Raw genomic sequence first — 19,960 nt, forward strand, 5'->3', positions numbered from 1 at the left:
CTTAAAATTAGATCTCATTCAACAGAGTTAGTTGCCTGTGCAGCTACAATCTGTTTTTTTATATTTATCACCTTTTTCATTTTCACTGGAATTACTCTCAAGGCTGAAATTTTTGGTGTCTTATTCATATTTCTATCTTATAAAAAACTACAATTTCAGGCTATATTATTTTTATGTTTTACGAAGTTTAAAAATGCTTTTGTAAAATTTAATGTACTAATCTATACTGGATCTCTTTGTCTTATTAACAAACTCTTTTTAAAAATTTTTTCTCTATTTAAAAAAATTTTTTAAAGATTTTATTTTTTTATTAGTTATCTATTTTATACATATTAGTGTACATAGGACAATCCCAATCTCCCAGTTCATCCCACCACCACCTCCCCACCAACCCCACTCTCTCCCCTTAGTGTCCATACGTTTGTTCTCTACGTCTGTGTCTCTATTTCTGCCCTGCAAACCGGTTGATCTGTACTATTTGTCTAGATTCCACATATATGCGTTAATATACGATATTTGTTTTTCTCTTTCTGACTTACTTCACTCTGTATGACAGTCTCTAAGTCCACCCGTGTCTCTACAAATGACCCATATTTCATTCCTTTTTATGGCTGAGTAATATTCCATTGTATATATGTACTACATCTTCTTTATCCATTCATCTGTCGATGGGCATTTGGGTTGCTTCCATGACCTGGCTATTGTAAATAGTTCTGCAGTGACCATTGGGGTGCATGTGTCTTTTTGAATTATGGCTTTCTCTGGGTATATGCCCAGTAGTGGGATTGCTGGGTCCTATGGTAATTCTATTTTTAGTTTTTTAAGGAACCTCCATACTGTCCTCCATAGTGGCTGTATCAATTTACATTCCCACCAACAGTGCAAGAGGGTTCCCTTTTCTCCACACCCTCTCCAGCATTTGTTGTTTGTAGATTTCAGATGATCCCCATTTTAAATGGTGTGAGGTGATGCCTCATTGTAGTTTTGATTTGCATTTCTCTAATGATTAGTGATGTTGAGCATCCTTTCATGTGTTTGTTGGCAATCTGTATATCTTCTTTGGAGAAATGTCTATTTAGGTCTTCTGCCCATGTTTTGATTGGATTGTTTGTTTTTTTGTAATATTGAGCTGTATGTGCTGTTTATATGTTTTGGAGATTAATCCTTTGTCCCTTGATTCGTTTGCAAATATTTTCTCCCATTCTGAGGGTTTTCTTTTCATCTTGTTTATAGAGTTTCCTTTGCTGTGCAAAAGCTTTGAAGTTTCATTAGGTCCCATTTGTTTATTTTTGTTTTTATTTCCATTACTCTAGAAGGTGGGTCAAAAAAGATCTTGCTGTGATTTCTGTCAAAGAGTGTTCTTCCTATGTTTTCCTATGTATGTTATTTGTCATTTTTCCCTTGTTGCTTTTAATAATTTTTCTTTGCCTTTAATTTTTGTCAGTTTGATTACTGTGTCTCGGCATGGTTCTCCGTGGGTTTATCCTGCCTGGGACTCTCTGTGTTTCTTGGGCTTGGGTGGCTCTTTCCTTTCCCATGTTAGGGAAGTTTTCAATTATAATCTCTTCAAATATTTTCTCGGGTCCTTCTCTCTCTCTTCTCCTGCTGGGACCCCTGTAATGTGAATGTTGTTGCATTTAATGTTGTCCCAGAGGTCGCTTAGGCTGTCTTCGTTTCTTTTCATTCTTTTTTCTTTATTATTCTGTTCCATGGCTATGAATTCCTGCATTCTGTCTTCCAGGTCACTTATCTGTTCTTCTGCCTTAGTCATTCTGCTATTGATTCCTTCTAGTATATTTTTCATTTCAGTTATTGTATTGTTCATCTCTGCTTGTTTGTTCTTTAATTCTTCTAGATCTTTGTTAAACATTTCTTGCATCTTCTCGATCTTTGCCTCCTTTCTTTTCCTGAGGTCCTGGATCATCTTCACTATCATTCTTCTCAATTCTTTTTCAGAAGGTTGCCTATCTCCACTTCATTTAGTTGTTTTTCTGGGGTTTTATCTTGTTCGTTCATCTGGTACATAGTCCTCTGCCTTTTCATTTTGTCTGTCTTTCTGTGAATGTGGTTTTTGTTCCACAGGCTGCAGGATTGTAGTTCTTACTTCTGCTGTCTGCCCTCTGGTGGATGAGGCTGTCTAAGAAGCTTGTGCAAGTTTCCTGATGGGAGGGACTGGTGGTGGGTAGAGCTGACTGTTGCTCTGGTGGGCAGAGCTCAGTAAAACTTTAATCCACTTGTCTGCTGATGGGTGGGGCTGGGTTCCCTCCCTCTTGGTTGTTGGGCATGAGGCGACCCGATGATGCTGGAGACTACCAGGCTCTTGGTTGGGGCTAATGGCGGACTCTGGGAGAGCTCACCTCAAGGAGTACTTCCCAGAACTTCTTCTGCCAGTGTCCTTGTCCCTGCAGTGAGCCACAGCCACCCCACGCTTCTGCAGGAGACCCTCCAACACTAGCAGGTAGGTCTGGTTCAGTCTCCTATGGGGTCACTGCTCCTTCTCCCAGGTCCTCATGCACACACTACTTTGTGTGTGCCCTCCAAGAGTGGAGTCTCTGTTTCCCCCAGTCCTGTCAAAGTTCTGTAATCAAATCCTGCTAACCTTCAAAGTCTGATTCTCTGGGAATTCCTCCTCCTGTTGTCAGACCCTCAGCTTGGGAAGCCTGATGTGGGGCTCAGAATCATCACTACAGTGGGTGGACTTCTGTTGTATAATTGTTCTCCAGTTTGTGAGTCACCCTCCCAGCAGTTATGGGATTTGATTTTATTGTGATTGCGCCCCTCTTACCATCTCATTTCAGCTTCTACTTTGTCTTTGGATGTCGGGTATCTTTTTGGTGAGTTTCAGTGTCTTCCTCTTGATGATAGTTCAGCAGTTAGTTGTGATTCCGGTGCCCTTGCAAGAGGAAGTGAGCACACGTCCTTCTACTCCGCTATCTTGAACCAATCTCTCTTATTAACAAACTCTTAAAACAGTTGGATCACTTTTCTTTAAGGCTTTTGAAATGTCCAGCCAAGTTGCAAGTTTTATATTTTAATCATATTTTAATCATATGAATTCTAACATAGCAGTTTTGTCTACAATTTTTGTTTTGTCTACAGTTTTTGTCTGACAATTCCCTATCCTTGCTAATTTTACCTTGATGTAATCTATAATTTGTGGTGAGACAGCATCCTTCACCTGGGCAGATAAATTTTAATTTTTTTTCTGACAGCAATTTTACTACTTCTGTTTTTCTCCTTCTATGCTTATTTAACTCCTCTATTCCTTTTTTTTGTTTTAAAATACATTTATTTATTTATTTATTTTTGGCTGCGTTGGGTCTTCGTTGCTGTGTGGGCTTTCCCTAGTTGCGGCGAGCAGGGGCTACTCTTCGTTGCAGTGCACAGGCTTCTCATTGTGGTGGCTTCTCTTATTGTGGAGCATGGGCTCTAGGCGCACAGGCCTCAGTAGTTGTGGCACACGGGCTCAGTAGTTGTGGCTCACGGGCTGTAGAGCACAGGCTCAGTAGTTGTGCTCATGGGCTTAGTTGCTCCGCAGCATGTAGAATCTTCCCGGACCAGGGATTGAACCTGTGTCCCCTGCATTGGCAGGCAGATTCTCAACCACTGTGCCATCAGGGAAGCCCCAACTCCTCTATTCCTTAATTCTAAGGAAATGTATCTACTATTGTACTTCATGTATCCATCCATCCACCCATCCATCTACCCTCCATCCATCCGTCCATCCTACATCTATTTATTGTGTTTACTATGAGTTTGGCACTTCTGGGCATTGGGGACCCGATAGGGAACAAACCATTCTCTTAGCCTTTTCTGTTGAAAGGGGTTTCTTAGTGCCTGTTCTTCATTCATTGAGTAGTGAACGCTGTTCCTTCTCAGGAAGGCCTCTCGATCTTCTGTAACCCTAGACTCATATTTGGTGTGTGATGTTAGTCTTGCTGTTTATTTCATCCTCAGCCTCTCAGAACTTGTTTTAATTCCCCTTTTTTCTCTTAAAAACTTTATTCTTTTTGGATTCCTGTCTCCCCATTCCCATCTACCTTGGAACCCAGTATCTCTTCTAATAAGCTTGGGGCTAGAGAGACTCCTTTTCACTCTCTTCTCCTGCAGTGGAACCAGCTTGCATTTTAAGTATTAAGTGGCTGGTTCTCACCGCAGGCAAGAAGACAAACTTAGCACAGAGTGTGTGTGTCAGAGGGATAGATATTTAGATAATTCAGGGCATGTGGTCAAAGTTCTGTGTTTCAGATGAATTTATATATCTCTCAACTCCTCTCAAAAAGGAACAGCAAGAGTTTTCAGTGCAGCCACGAGAAAATGCATTACCAAATTGGAAGGCCATGTAGGTGAAATTTCAAAGGTGAGTTGCTTTCTCATTTGGAGCAATTTATTTATTTTCAAAAAAATAGGCAGCTGGCTTAGTATAAATAGGTCTATTGGCACTGATGGTACCAAGGTTTGGCCAGTTATCTCACATTTTCTAGAAATCAGTTACCTAAAGACTTTATTTTTAAAAGTGTCCTGAAACTCAGCATAATAAATGATTTCTAAAACCTTTTACAAAGTATAAAACAGCATTCTCCTCAGCCATGAGCAAAAGATTCTGTTAGCTAAAAATACTTATTAAAGCTATTAAGAAGCTAATAAAGTCTTTTTCCTGGTTCTAGTAAACACACAAGTTTATATTACGCAAAAGACACGCTGCACAGCAAATATCAAGTGTCCTGTAGCTTAGATGCAATTGAGGAAGTATTTCCTGGAAACATTTAACACTTAACGAAGTTAAAAATGACCTATTTTGAAACTTGAAAGCTGTAGTTTAGGATTTTATATCAGCTCCTCCCAAAAGCTTACGCACAGAGCAGGGCCATCCAATCGGGATCTGAGGTTTAGATGTGTCCTCAGAATATCGTACTGAAGGCTGGGACTGGTGGCTCTCAGCCCCTAGTTTGGCCCAATTCTTTGGTCTCACACCCGAGACAGATTCTCGTTCCTTGTAAACTATCAGCTTGATGGTTTCGAGTCTCTGCAGGCTCCTGCTGGAGCCCGGGGCCGCCCGCTGCTGTGCTGTCTCCCCATCTCCTGCCTTTGCACCTGCTGCTGGTGGCCACTGCCCCCTTGCCCATCAGGGTTGGTCTCTGAGACTGTGCAGGACACATCTTCTTCACAGGCTGGGAGGCCTTGGGGACTGGCAGGAAGAGGGATGGGATGTGTGACCGTGGGAGACAGGCCACAGAGGGAGCCCAGGCCATGTTGCTGAGAGTCTGGTGTGTCACACTCAATAAGCGCACGTTTGTGTGTGTGTGTGTGTGTGTGTGTGTGTGTGTGTGTGTGTGAATAGAGTTCTCAAACTATATTACTGCATTTTATGCTTGTTAAGTATATATTACCTATTGAATTGCCATCCAGTGATGGCATTTCTATGGGGTGCCAAGCTAAGGTATTCATTCATTCATTCGTTCATTCACTTAGCAAATACTTTTTTTTTTTTTTTTTTTTTTGCGGTATGTGGGCCTCTCACTGTTGTGGCCTCTCCCGTTGCGGAGCACAGGCTCCGGACGTGCAGTCTCAGCGGCCATGGCTCACGGGCCCAGCCGCTCTGCGGCACATGGGATCTTCCCGGACCAGGGCACGAACCCGTGTCCCCTGCATCGGCAGGCGGACTCTCAACCACTGAGCCACCAGGGAAGCCCAGCAAATACTTTTTGAAAGCTCCCACTGTGCTAGGCATTATGCTAGGCCCTAGTGACACTGTGATGAAAAAAGCCATGGCCTTGGGACTTGCCCTCATCAACCCTTCAGTTACAGAGGAAGTGGCCCAAATTGAAAAGGTTATAAGCATGATGTCCAGAGGAACACTTTTCTCTGCTGCTCAGGTACCATGTGACGATGCCTGGCATGTAGGGGCTCTCAGGACACATTGATGGAAAGTTCTGTGCTTTAAGTAGCAGCAGACAGAAAGTCCTCCCTTAGTGGCCCTGACATTCTGTACCACAGATTGAGGGACGATCCCTATGCTTGTGATGACAGAAAGTTGGTTTGCAGCGGTGACATCAAGGTGTGGGTATGAAGATGCCTGGCTTGGGTTCTCATCCACACCAGGGCTCTGCCTCTTGGTTTGCGTGGGGAGATTGGCATCAGGAGCCTTTGGAAAGAAGCTGGGTGGGGAACACTCAAAGTATGACGGAGCTTTGGTTTTTATCCTTAGAACCGTGTGTGACGGGTGGGCAATCAAACTTTACTGTCTAGATTTTAATTTTCATGTATTAGTCCCTGCAATATTTTTCCCATCCTGAAGGAACTGTTCTATGTAAGAATAAATACCAGGCTGAGAAGGTGACAGGTACTTAGTAATGTCCCCTTTCTGCTGATTAAAAATATAGTGGGAATCAAATTACACAAACCTGTGGTCACTTTTCTTCTTTCTTGCTTATAGATTTCTTTCAGCCCCCAAGGGAACCGTCTTCTCACTGGCAGCTCTGACAAAACAGCTAGAATCTGGGATGCTCAGACGGGTCAGTGCTTCCAGGTTCTTGAGGGACACACAGATGAAATCTTTTCATGTGCTTTCAACTATAAAGGTGACATAATCATTACAGGTAGGGGAGAAATAAACACCATCGACTTAGTTTTCCTTTCAAATTGGCTGTTAGAGTTACGAAGCTGGATACCAAAAGGAGACACCCCCATCCCCACCAGGGTCCCTAGCTCATCTTGGTGCCTTTTATGTCCTTTATTTCATTTTAGTTGCATTGCAGAACCACAGGAGTGAGCTCTGCCACTGACTGTAAGGCTTTATGAATTCTCAGTTTCAGTTGCTCCAGGCGAAGTAAGAATTCAGTAGCCTGCCTTCTTCCTGTTTACTACATTTCCCCAGGCACAGTCCATCAGATGGTCAATACTCAGTTGACGGCAGTAAATGTTAGTAACTAAAACAAGTCAGGACCTGAGTTCTTCACAGTGGGATTTATAGCCCATTAGAGATTTGTTCTTTGAGTGAAATTGTTTTCTCCTTGGATGTCCCCTCGTGACACATTAATATTGGGGGAAAAGAACACATATTGAGCAATTTTTCAATGATTAATGATTTATTGTGAATAAATTATATTAGCGATATTTTATAAGAACTGGATTGAGATCAGGTTAATTTAGATTGTGGAAAGGGGAAAAAAAATGACAAGAATGTGGCACTACGTTAGTGCACTGCCTCTGGAGGAAACCTTGGCAGGGAGTGGGATGCTACAGTGGTGTTGGGTAGGGATGCCCTCAGAAGGCACAGAGGGGCGAATCTGCCTAACTCTTAGTGATTCTCATTGTGTCCAGAAGATTTTCACATTGCTTAACTAGTCTAGTAAGTGAAATGTCACATATACAAAGTTGGCTTTATATATTGGCTGATTAGGTAGCTTCCTAATCATATAACTTTAGAGGTGCTGAGAATAATCTCCCCTTTGCCCTGAAATACCACCCCTTTCCACCTAATTATGGATAATTTCTAAAATTGCAGATTACTTCCTTTGGGCTTACGGTTAGCGAGTGTTACTAAAACGTAGGTACTCCTAAGACAAGGCCATAACAAAGAATGTTGGATCCTTTCTCACAGTGAGGAAGGAGGGGGGAGATTGTGACAGGAAGCACAGGAGCTGAGGGCCAGGCTTTCCTAGTCTACACCGTTCATGTTAAGCCGGGTCAGCTATGCAGTACCTCTTCCCCTCAACCACAGAAGACCCTGAGAGTTAGGGAAGGAATATGTGTTGATTGTGCCTTGTTTTAGTGGTGGCCTTCAAATGCCTGAGCTCTTTTAAGATATTATCGATTTATTTAGTATTTCCCAAAGCACCAACATGCTAAATACTGACCCACTAGATGCCAGCGCTTATGAGAATGGGGGTGACACGTCTGCCTGGCCTTTAGCAGAGCACTGGGTTTGAACTGATCTGCCCTATTTCTTGTCAGACCCCGGTGTGATTAACTGCATGCATTTTTTAGTGGACTGCCTGAGGGTTTAGAGTCACTAAATGGAAAGAAACTGTCCGGTGTGGTCATGACACTTTTAAAAATACGAGGTGCCTTTGCGGGGAATGTGCGGTGTTCACAGGCTTTCCCGATTCCGTGCAGCCCTCACACTTCCTCTATCGATGGTACCTGCCTGGCCGCTGAGGTTGAGAGAAGCAGCAGCGCCCAGCACTGCTCCGTACCAGGGCCATCATTCCCACAGGCAGAATGTGAATGGCGTCCCTGGGGGAGGAGTTGTATCAAGGCTGCTTTGGAAGAGTGTCGATCATAGTCGTGGGGCGGGCGGGAGGATGCAAATTTCACATTCTGACCGACGATGAGAAAAATCTGTTGACATTTTGAGACGTTCCAAAGTGGGATTGGCTGCCCCCTCATAAGCTAGTCACTCAAACCTGGAGATGTTCAAAGTCACCATATTTCCACCTGGTGGCCATGTGTGAAGGTGGGGTGGGGAGATAAGCAGAGGGACGGCCGATGTGGCTGCATTCTCCAGTCCTCTCCAATTCTCAGATGCCATGAATCTCGCAGGGGTGCGTAGGTAGAATGTGAACTTGCCCAATTTATGACTGACATGGAAAAATGCAAAAAAAAAAAAAAAAAAGATTCCCACCCCCCAAACGCCTGAGCTGCTGAGGGGCTCTGCAGCTGGGCACCGAGGCTCTAGCATATTAAACATACTGATCATTGACAATGACCCAGAAAATGTCAACCTGTAAAAACAGAGAGAGCTAAGTGAGTAAAATAAAGAAAACTAACTTTGTGAAATTTGCTTTATTAGGTAGCAAGGATAATACCTGTAGGATATGGCGCTGATTGAAGAAAGCCAGTCCATGAGGAAACTTGCCGCTTGGCATCACAGCCAGACAGCGAGCTATTGTGATAGGTCATGTTTTCTCTTTGTCCACAAGTCAACCTTTCATACACTGTCGTTAGCTTCACAGATACGACCATTAAAGCTGATGGACTTATATCATTCCTTGATATTATTTGGTAGAGATGACAGGAACAAGCATACTGTGTGGCAAATGTCACTGGTTATTTCAGTTTTCTTTCTTGATAGCATCACGATACTGATAAATGAAATGAGTAATGTAACAACGTGTCTCCTAGATTCTACTTTGAAGCCTATTATTATAATTTCTGTTGAATAAAGTTTTTGGAGAAAATGTTTTGTGAATTTTTGTGAATTTTTTGTGCATATCTATGTTTACAATGTATGTTTTCTTCCTTGTGACGAGAACTTTTAACATCTACTCTTTCAGCGGCTTTCAAATATGCAATACAGTTTTATTAACTATAGTCACCATGCTGTGTATTACATACCAACAAGTTAATTATTTTATAACTGGAATTTTATACCTTTTGACCCCCTTCACCCGTTGTGCCTCTGTTCTCCATGTGAGTTCAGTGTTTTCCGTTTGTTAGTTTGTTTAGATCCCATATATAAGTGAGATCACATGGCACATATCTTTCTCTGTCTGACATTTAATTTTAGTCTAATGCCCTCAAGCCTCATCCATGTGGTGGCAAATGACAAGATTTTTTTCTTTTTTGTGGCTGAGTAGTATTCCATTTTGTGTGTGGCAGACTAGAGTCCTAGAGAAGCATCATCCCAGGGTCTGGATGCTAGTTTCTTTTACGGAACAGGGAGAGGGGGAGGTGAGGAGGTAAAGTAAAAAGGGCCATAAGTTTTGCAAATATCTCCTGGTTTTGCCAGACTGGGGGAGGTGATATGTTAATTTCTTCTTTCCTGCAGCCATCTTCTTGGATTCCAGCTTTCTGAATTAAGCCATTACTCCTTGCCCCAACACCTCCTCCCCCGATTTACTGGCCTGTTGAAGGAGCTTGCGCTTGGTAACATGATTGCAAGAGCACCTCAGCAACAATAATTAGGGAACTTTGAAAAAAAAAAACAAGGTTTATTACACACAAGTCCTGTAGGGTACAAGTCACACCCAAGGGCCACACAGGAGGTCAGGTGGAGGGAGGGAAGCATGGGGGTTCACGGGTTCACACTTCATCGGTGAATTTAAAACATAAGGGTGGGAATTAGGACACGGGAAGGGAAGAGTCGGGGTCACTCAGGTGTTTCGTTCTCTAGGTCACCCAGGGCTTTCTGAAAGAGGAAGTCCATGGGTGAGGTGGCCTGGCTCCTGATCCGGGTTTTTTTTTTTTTTTTTTTTTTTTGCGGTACGCGGGCCTCTCACTGTTGTGGCCTCTCCCGTTGCAGAGCACAGGCTCCTGATGCGCAGGCTCAGTGGCCATGGCTCACGGGCCCAGCCGCTCCCCGGCATGTGGGATCCTCCCGGACCGGGGCACGAACCTGTGTCCCCTGCATCGGCAGGTGGACTCTCAATCACTGCGCCACCAGGGAAGCCCCTGATCTGTCTTTTTTAGCTAGTGTATGTGCCGTACAGCTGGCAATACATTTATTTGAGATGGATGTCTTTGAAATGGAAGCCTTGGCAATCGAAAGCTTCTTTTCTGGCACTTTTCACTACCTATACGGGCTTTACTTTCATCTGGGTATTGTAAGGTACAGTGAAGTGTGTGTAGGGTCTTGAGTCAGATTGTCTATGTACATATTCTCATTCCAACTCTTCATTCTTGGACAAGTTGCCTCACCACTCTGAGGTTTCTCATCTGGAAAGTGGTAACAATGATAGTTGTTGTCTTGAGGATTAGGAATATCTGGCACATGGCAAGCATGAGGATAATGTTTCCTGTTATTATGATCAATAACTTAGCAGTCTTCTTTAAATAAACTGTGCTTCATATATAAACACGTCTTTCAGGAAAGAACAGTGTTTACTCAGAAATCATAGTTGAAATATAACTTGTTTAATGTATTAGAGGTATCTTAGGGAGGATTGTAAATCAAATTTTTATCAATGAACACTTAAGAGTCTTGGAATAATTGTCCCTTTGTAACCAAGCAGGACCCTATGGGGCCTTCCCAGGACAGGCCTTCTCCCGCATCCTCTGCTTTAGCTCCTCTCTGTGGTACCTAGGTAGCAGTATTTGATGCACATTTCCTGAGTTGTTTCACAGATGTGACCCACCTCCCTCTCCCCGCCTCCACCAAATGGAAGATATTAACTACTTGATGAACTTGAGCACAGAGCCCCAGGCCTCCTGGAGGCTAAGGACCGAACATGTGAACCCCAATGATACCACCCTGTTACCTCACCGGCAGCCAATCAGAGAACTGTGCCCAGCTGGTCACACACGCTTCGACACCCGCCCCTGCCCCAACCTGGCTTTTAAAAGTGCTTTGCTGAAACCCTTCGGGGAGCTCAGGGCTTCGTAGGACATGAGCCACCCGTCTCCTTGCGTGGCTCCAAACTCCGACGTTTTGGTTTGTTTGGTCTCGCTGTGCCTTGGGCACACAAAGTTGCGCTAACACTTGTAGAGGTTTTCTTTCAAACAGAGGAGCTGAGACGTGAGATCATTAATATAGATGATTATGGCTTAATCTATCCTCATATATTTAGATTTCATATAGAATTTTATGAGTGAATTGTGCTCATAAAAATGGAATATCTTTTCTAACAACTCATATGTAAAACTGCAATAGCTCATGATTTAGCATAATGTCTTATTTAAAGGCAAAATAAATGCTTTTAGAACTAAGCAATGCTCTTTATACATGAAAGTCTTACATTGCCACTTAAAAACACATCTATAATCTTTAAGTTACAAGTGAATTTATTATCCTGTGTTTTTCCACTGCTTCCGTTACTCTTAATTTACCTTTCTTGGGTCTCGAAAGGGATGAGATTTGAAGTAAAAAAAAAAAGCTATTACGATGTTAAAAGACATATTCCTTTTCAAAAACAGGTTTGTAAACTGACTCAGAATTCCTACAATAATTTTAGTTATCTTACCAAGATTATTTTATGTTTTGTTTAACTTCACTGTTATCTCGGTTTGGTCTGTAAGTAACAAAACACATGGTTAAAACAAGGTTAGTTAGTCCCCTAGTTGGCTATGCAGTGACATGATGACACGAGGACCCGGCATTTGGGGCTTTCCCCTCTGCCATCCTGGTTGGCGTCTGTCCTGTGTATTCTTCCTAGTTGCCATATGGCTGACACTATTTTCTTAGTTTAAGTATCTTGCTGTCTCTTTTCATTTCATCAAATCCAGAAGAGAACTTCTTACTTCTCTCCCTGTTATTTCCACATGCTAGATACCATCTTAGCAGTTCTATTTCTGCTACCGATAGAATCATCTCTCACTTTTTCTCCTTTATTTTCTCTATCCACCCACCCAATCATAAACACTTTCCTCAATTAAAAAACAAATCCTAGCTCTCCAGTCTTACTGCCATTTTAATCTGTAATCTATAATCTCATTACCCCTGCACTAGAAACTGAAACAGTCTTCTAAATGATATTGGCTTCCTTTTGCTCTATCAGATTATTCCTTTCTAAAATAGACAGAAAAAATTCCAAATGTTTATATGTTTTACAGTTTACAAGACTTTTGCAAAAATCAGTTCATTTCTTGATGAGGAACAAAGTAGGAATAATTAGAACCTAAATTTAGAGCTGATAACACATGTTTAGGAGAGGGAAAAGGTGGCTTGCCCCAAGATCATATGATAATGATTGAATGATGATAGGAAAACACTCCCTTACTATAACATAAAATCTGAGCTAGAAAGGGAGTTGTATTTGATGCTCTTGAAATTAGAAAAGCTCTCAAAAATTTTCTCATAAAAATTTATGGCTTGATGTTTTATGATTTTGGTTTGGTTACACGAGGGTAGTCTATGTTTGGGAATGCCACTTTTAGGATTTCCCTACTCTTTTAGGGTAAATCCAGTGGAATTTCACAGGCCTCTGAGGTCAAGTCATCATAACATCTGGAAGGCTGCACCAGGGAGCTGGTATAACTTTGAGTCTTTACCCCTTTTTATTCCCCTCCCACACCTTCTTCTCCTTCCCTCTTAAACACCCTGGTATTTATAAGAAATCCCCAGGATGGATACTGGCTTAGAACATGGAGGGGAAATGATTAAGTTGTGTGTGTTTGTGTGTGCGTATGCATGTCGGGGGCTCCTTAAATTCTGCAAGGCAAGGCAAAACCATCAGTTTCTCTCTATTCCTAAATTTCCTCTTGAGTTTGGAGTTTTAGGCTGTATTGCCTAGAACTGAAAAATGAGTTTATCTGCAGTATGCAAGAGATGGAAATCCTAGAAAAGTTATATGAAAGCTGTAAATACAATGAGGACAGACTTATCTATTCTACCTTTTGGGAAATGTTGGATGAATCTCTGAACAAAAGTTGCCTTTACTACTATTTTCTTGGGACTGTGAGATCTAATCAAGTAATCACCACAAGTCAGATGACCTTGTATTTTACTGAGAAATGAAGAAAACACTTTCTACTGCTCTCACTAGTGAAAAGTAGGAAATGCTGAGTTTTAAAAGTGTATAAGCTTACACACTTGTATCCTCTTATCTCAGCAGGTGGCAGTGTTTATCTTTTGGCAAATAAGTTCTTTTAGCTGCAAATGAAGAGTATAAAAAGTAAACTTTTTATTCTTTGTTCTTTACAGATCAGGTTACTTGGGGCTATATAACAATGCTCAGAGTGTGGTGTGGCTTAAAGCTTAGGACCATGTTGGCATATCTGAGGCAAGTGGCATGGCTCATCGATTCTGATGCAGCGTAGGGACGTTTTTCCATACATTTATGAGAACACCAACCAGTAATAATAAATAAAAGATAGTTCTATTTTTCTCTATAGATCCCTCTATTGGAAACCAAGGTATAATTATTTATTTTATAATGACACAATCTATCAAGGAATCCAACATTCAATTATGTCTTTTGATAGTAATACTTGATCTATTGTTTTAGGTTTTAATAAAGTTGATTGTAATTTCAGTGGGTTAAGAGGCTAAGGATTGTGAATACTTTGAATTTTATTATTTTAATGTAATTGTAAATCAGAAGGGTCAAACTGGTTTGGTATTTGGTTATCAAAGACAAAAAAGTCTGAGACTAAATTAACAGGCTAATTATTAATGACGGGAAACCATCTGCTGTCACTTTCATTTCAGAAGGAGTTCCAAGTTTCAAAGGAGAGTCAGTTTCACAGAGTAGAAAGATGAAATACTGAGATAGTCTCTGGTTGACAAGTGCTCCATTAAGGTGGCAGCTTTGGAAATGGGGTGACTGTCTAATTGGCCTTCAGGTATATCTGGCAGCCCTTGGTTAGCTGCAAAGGGGATAAGAAAGCGGTCTGGGGACATGTCCAAAGAAAGAAGGATTACTCAGTGTTGCGGGTGGAGGGTTTTCTGTGATGGCCACTTCCTGGAAGATGTTGGGGGAGCAGGTGCTTTGTTGCCATTACACTGTCATAAAGGTTATTTGGTGGGGTGAGTGGCTGCCATTAGAGCCAGTTTCTCATGAGTGACAGTATTTTAGTGATTAAAAACATAGACTGCAATCAAAATGCCTGTTTTAATATCCTGCTTAACTACTTCTTGGATGTGGGACCTTGAGAATTCAAACGCTCCTTGACTCAGTTTTCTCATCTAGAAAATGGGACTAATAATAGTGTGTGGGGAGTTTGTGAGGATTAAATAAGTTAATAGACACATAAAGAACCTGATACCTCATGAACATGTAATTAATGGGCAGCTAATATTATCTGTAGACACTGCTTCAGTGACTTGGATTTAAAGGACTTAAGAAAGAATTTGCATATTCAAGGCAAATTTTCTCATGAATTTATTATGGTTTGGGGCATCTCTGCAATAGATATAAAAATCTTCCAATTTACCTTCTCCTAGGAAACTGATGAGGAGTAGAATAAATGCAGCAAATATTTTGAGTGTTCATCTCTCATAAATTCTTACGGATTCAGGAATGAGAATAAAGTTTTAGTTCAGCTTGATAAACATGTATTGGTCATAGCTCTGAATTAGCCCAGTTTTTCAGTATTTTTCCCTCTTTGCAAAGCTGTAAACTTCTAAGTGAAGTTTCATCCAGCATTCACAGCCATAGGAGTCACTGTTGAGGAGGAAGAAGAAGCAAATGCCATTAATTAAGTGGAATTTCTAAATTCTTCTTGAAACTCTCCTCTCAGTATTTGGGAAGATAAGATATTTGTGTTAGAAAAATTAGAGGAAATTTATTAAATACTTCTTTCTTAAAAATATCTTAAAAGTGGAAATATTCCCCCAGGGTGTTCGGATGTGCTTATTAAAATTTCAGTGATTCATACATATTGGAGGAGTTGACAAATGACCCTAAATTTGAATTTTAATTACTCATAGTGTCGATCAAAGAAGCCAGCGCCCCTTCACTAAAGGTGATCACAGACACACTTCCCACTGGCACCTCCAGTGCGTAGACCTGTAATATTTTGGGTGTGGGTTTATGCTGCATGTGCAATGATTCCCTTGGAATCTTTTGTGGTGTGGTTCCTGCTCTAGTACTTTTCTTCATCTTATACACCTTGTTATTTGCAAATATTTCTAGGACACACTCTCATCCTTAATTATGGAAATAGCAATTCAAGGGGGAATGCCTGAAGTTCTGTTCAGTGAAGATGTGGTTTTTTCCCTGTTTTCCCAGAGAAGTGCGTATTCCTGGAGTGGAGGAAGACACTGGGTGTTTTCCCCCAGGCAAGAGGAGACTTGTTTTCTAGGTGTGCCTGGAGCGAAAGAACATGTAAAAGAAGAAAATAACAATTCTTCTCTAGGCTAGAAAATCTCCAACATTAAGTAGAGTAGTGGTTATAGTTATTACCTCTTGGGTTATTACCATGAATAAACAATTAGTTTGAACGATATGAAATTTTGACAACTTTTGATTTACAAAAAGTAATTTCATATGGTTCAACCTAATAAATTGCTGTATATGTGCAGGTTGAGAGATTTTTTTTTGTCCAGGTGTGTCCTCAAACAGATCCTTGAGAGTGGCGCACAACCATTATTGCATCCTGGGGTCCTCCTGCAGAGGGCAGATGGTGGGCTTCAAACAAAGGCTGATGATACCTTAACCTACATGGTCGTGGTAGAGAAAACCCACTTAACATGGTGTGTGGCAAAGAGAGTGGACTTTGGAATAAGACAGTGTTCAACTTGTTATTCTCTTCTTATGAGCAAGTCATTTTACCTTTCTGAGTTTGTTTCCTCATCTATAAAATGGAAAGAAAATAATAGAATGAAATGAGATAATGCACATGGAGAAAAACTAGCCCAGGGCTTGTGGTATAGTTGGCAGTTAATAAGTGTCCTTGACCTTCCACTTCTCCTTTGAGAGATGGAATCAGTGCTGCCTTGTGTGATGGAAAAAGTGATCTTGCATGAGTTGTCCTTGGTGAGAGCAAGGGCAGCCTCTCTGCCTTTGTGAAGGCCCTTTGCCTACATTGCAGCACAGAGATTTCCCTTCTAAATGTGCTTCTCTCAGCCACTCACTCAGGTTTTACTGACTCCTTTGGGGAAGGCAGTTGGCCTATATTTAGAATAGCCTCAGCTGCTTTCTTAAGCATTTGAGCTGATGCTTACTTACAAGTATTAATCAAAAACATTTTTAAGCATTGGCTATAAGTCCACATTTTGTTTCAAACAATCTTTTAAATATCTCTAGGGTCTTTTTACATTTGGTTTGAAGGAGGAGGATATAAATAGAAGTATATGAATCTATATATCTGAAAACAAGCCTCTTTATAGGGAATTCAGTTGCTACAAAATATACCTTATAATATATAGAAATAATTATTAGTAAATGAGTCATATTAGTGGGTTTCGCCTTCAACTTTGAACAGTCCAGTGAGGTAAGGCTATCAGGTCAGGCTTTCATATAGTTCACTGAGTAAAAATTGGAAGTTCCAATTTCTTGTTCTTATGTTCCAAGGCATCTGTGAGTTGGCCTTAACCTACATTTCTGGCCTTAATCTTCCCTGCTCCCCTATTCCCCAGGTGTTATGGGCTGAACTGTGTCCTCCCAAAATTTGTATGTTGAAGTCCTAATCCACTTCAGAATGTAATTGTATTTGGAGATAAAGCCTTTAAAGAGGTGATGAAGTTAAGGTTTTTAGGATTGTCCCTAATCCAATCTGACTGGTGTCCAAAGAGGAAATTTGGACACACAAAGAGATACCAACGCAGCTCGCAGCTCGTGCACAGAGAAAAGACCATGTGAGGACACAGCAAGAAGATGGTTATCTGCATGCTAATCTTGGACTTCCAGCCTCCAGAACTGTGAGAAATAATTCTCTGTTGTTTAAAACACCCAGTCTGTGATGTTTTGTTGTGGTAGCCCGAGCAGACTGATACAGCGGATAACTAGACTACTCATCAGGTCTCACAGACGTGCCAGACTTTCCTTTCCCTGTGATTTTCCTTTCACCTACTGTCTCAGCCCATTTGGTCTGCTGTAAGAGAATGCCATAGATTAGATGGCTTATAAACAACAGAAATTTATTTTTTTAACAGTTTTAGAGTCTGGGAAGTCCAAGTTCAAGGCTCAGCAGATAAGGTATCTGGTGAGAACCTGCTTCCTGGTTCACAGATGGCTGTTTTCTTGCTGTGTCCTCACAGGCAGAAGGGGCAAGGGACCTCTGTGGGTTCGCTTTTATAGGGGCACTAATCTCATTAATAAGGGTTCTACCTTCATGATCTAATTACCTCTTGAAGGCCTTACTTCCTAATACCAATCACATTGGGGGTTAGTTTTCAATACACGAATTTTGGGGAGACATAAACATTCAGCTTACAGAACCTCCCTACCCTAAACTTCCTCTTCCTGTATCTCTAGCTTGGAAATCCTCCCTCCAATGCTTCGTATATACCCCAGATATTAGAAATAGATATTAGATAGATATTAGATATTAGATAATAGAAAAATATTTTCTATTTTCTTCCTACCCACCTTCACTCCTCCGAGCTAGAAAAGATCTTCCTCCCAATTCGATTCATGCATGTTTATTTTATAATTTTAAGTCATTATTCTTGAAAATAAAGACCAGAGTTTCCAGAACATGTGCTGGAGATGAAAAAGATGAAGGGGCCATGGGATCATTGGAGGTAACTGTGGCTTGCTTTTAGGATGAAGGAGGCTTATGCATGATTTTAGACTGGGGAAATGATTCTAGCGGAGAAAGAAAGGTTGAAAAATTAGAAGAAAATTTGCTGGAACCAGGTGTCAAAGGAGACAGAAGAGGTGGTCAAGGAACAGACAGAGGGAAGTGCTGACAGTGAAAGGAGAACCAGCTCCTGTTCCGAGACTGGAGGAGAGGATGTGGGAAAGAGAACGGTTTTGCTAACTTTGTAGTTTGTCATTTCTAAAATCCTTGAGGGTATGAGCTCCTGAGCCGGACTCCTGAATTCCTCCTGAATTCCTTACCCATTATGCTGGATCTATGACCTGGATGGCTTTTAAATTTCATTCAGTCTTAGTGTTTTCATGTCTACAGTGGGTAAAATCATCAGTCGTCAAATAACTAAAGGGATCACACATGTAAAGCACATGTTAGCACAGAAACTAACGAAAGTGATAATAACAGTAAATCTTATTACTGTTGTCAACGACAAAGACCAGCAAGGATATGCCTGTATTTGAACAATTTGGGGTGATTGTTCCTTGGAGAGAGAAGGCACTCCCGTGGGGAAACATGGAGTGTTTCAGAAAAAGAATGTTAGAAAGGATTTATTATAAAATTTGGCCTGTGTTAGGTTCTTTTGGGAAGTGTTAAGGGACTTTTCTCTAGATTGGATGCTGTCAGGAAGTGGGGTAACTCTATGATTGGATATCTTCATAAATTTTATGCAAGGCTAAAGTTGTAATTGGTAAAGGAGCAGCTGTCATTCACATAACCTAGGAGAAGGGGACATTTGGTTTTTACCACATTTTTGTGGCTTGAACAATGCTCATATTTTGTCTGTGTTCAGACAAAATAGAGTAGTTTTGTTTTTTTTCATGATCCACCCTGAACACAGAGTGGCCTTTTCCGATGTCGATGTTCTGTGAAGTTGTTTATGAGAAGAACAAGGCCTGGCTCTGAGTGTCAGGCAGTAGCAACACAAAGACCTAGCTGATTAATGCCTAATGATCTTGGTTCCTGTAGGGCATCTGCTGAAAATGAGGTGCTTAGAGATGGATGTTGACAATTTTTTTTTTTTTGGATAATCAATGAAGAGACTCACAAAGGGCTGGTGGGCAACACTGAAAGCCGAGGTCGGAGACGGTGGATTCGTTGTAACCATTTGCATTGTGATTGTGTGATTCTCACCCTTGGTGCTTGGCCACACAGCACAGGTATGCAGAAGGCACATCCTAAACTGGTCCTGGCCTGGGGTTTGCAGAGAGACCAGGACACAAGAACAGGAGTTCAAACTCAAGAATGCAAGCGAAAATAATTGTGTTGGTTTGCTGTGAGGTATGGGCAATGCAGTGAATAAAGACAGACGATGAAGAAATTAACCACCAAGAGAAGAGAAAACTGAAAGTCTTTTAGAGGACTTTCTTAGTAGAAGACCTTCTGGGTAGTGAGAAGATCTTTGGCTGGAAAGAGTCCAGGGTGTTGGAAATGAAGGGGTTGGGAAAAAAAGCGGAAAGCCTGCACTTCAAAACAGACCAAGCAAATAGACTTTAAAGTCTCCTTGGGCCATTTTGGATTTGTCAGACTTTCTGCCTCTTTCAAGACAGGATGCAGGCAAGGTGACAAGTACTCCTGCCACCATGACCCTCACCTTTCTCTCATCTGATAGATGACATTCTCTTATATCCCAATTTTTAGAATCTGTTCCACTTCACGTGAAGATGCTAACTTTTGGCACTGCCTCTGTGTTGCAGTTTGCAGCGTGGGCTATGAAGCAGCTTTGCCATTGCCCCAGTGTTTTAGATATTTCTGTGACGGAGCACTTTATTTTTGCCTCCTCTCCCCAGGGCTCTGGTACAAGTTCAAGGAAGAGAAAAAT

General features: G+C 41.3%; 1 protein-coding gene across 4 annotated transcripts in view; it reads left to right on the plus strand.

The window, feature by feature from the left end:
* Positions 1-8,862, plus strand: part of DAW1 (dynein assembly factor with WD repeats 1) — a gene marked incomplete at its 5' end in the record, with an annotated part of 31,085 nt that extends 22,223 nt beyond the window's left edge. For all 4 annotated transcript variants that reach the window (XM_082841132.1, XM_082841133.1, XM_082841134.1 and 1 more), the window contains 3 exons: positions 4,284-4,360; positions 6,437-6,599; positions 8,795-8,862. In XM_082841132.1, the coding sequence (XP_082697258.1) occupies positions 4,284-4,360; positions 6,437-6,599; positions 8,795-8,829 (275 nt within the window). In that variant the 3' untranslated portion in view covers positions 8,830-8,862. The remainder of the gene's footprint in view (positions 1-4,283; positions 4,361-6,436; positions 6,600-8,794) is intronic.
* Positions 8,863-19,960: the final 11,098 nt, after the last annotated feature.

This window comes from Leucopleurus acutus, assembly GCF_964270905.1.
Source record: "Leucopleurus acutus genome assembly, chromosome: 6".
Classification (NCBI taxonomy): domain Eukaryota; kingdom Metazoa; phylum Chordata; class Mammalia; order Artiodactyla; family Delphinidae; genus Leucopleurus; species Leucopleurus acutus.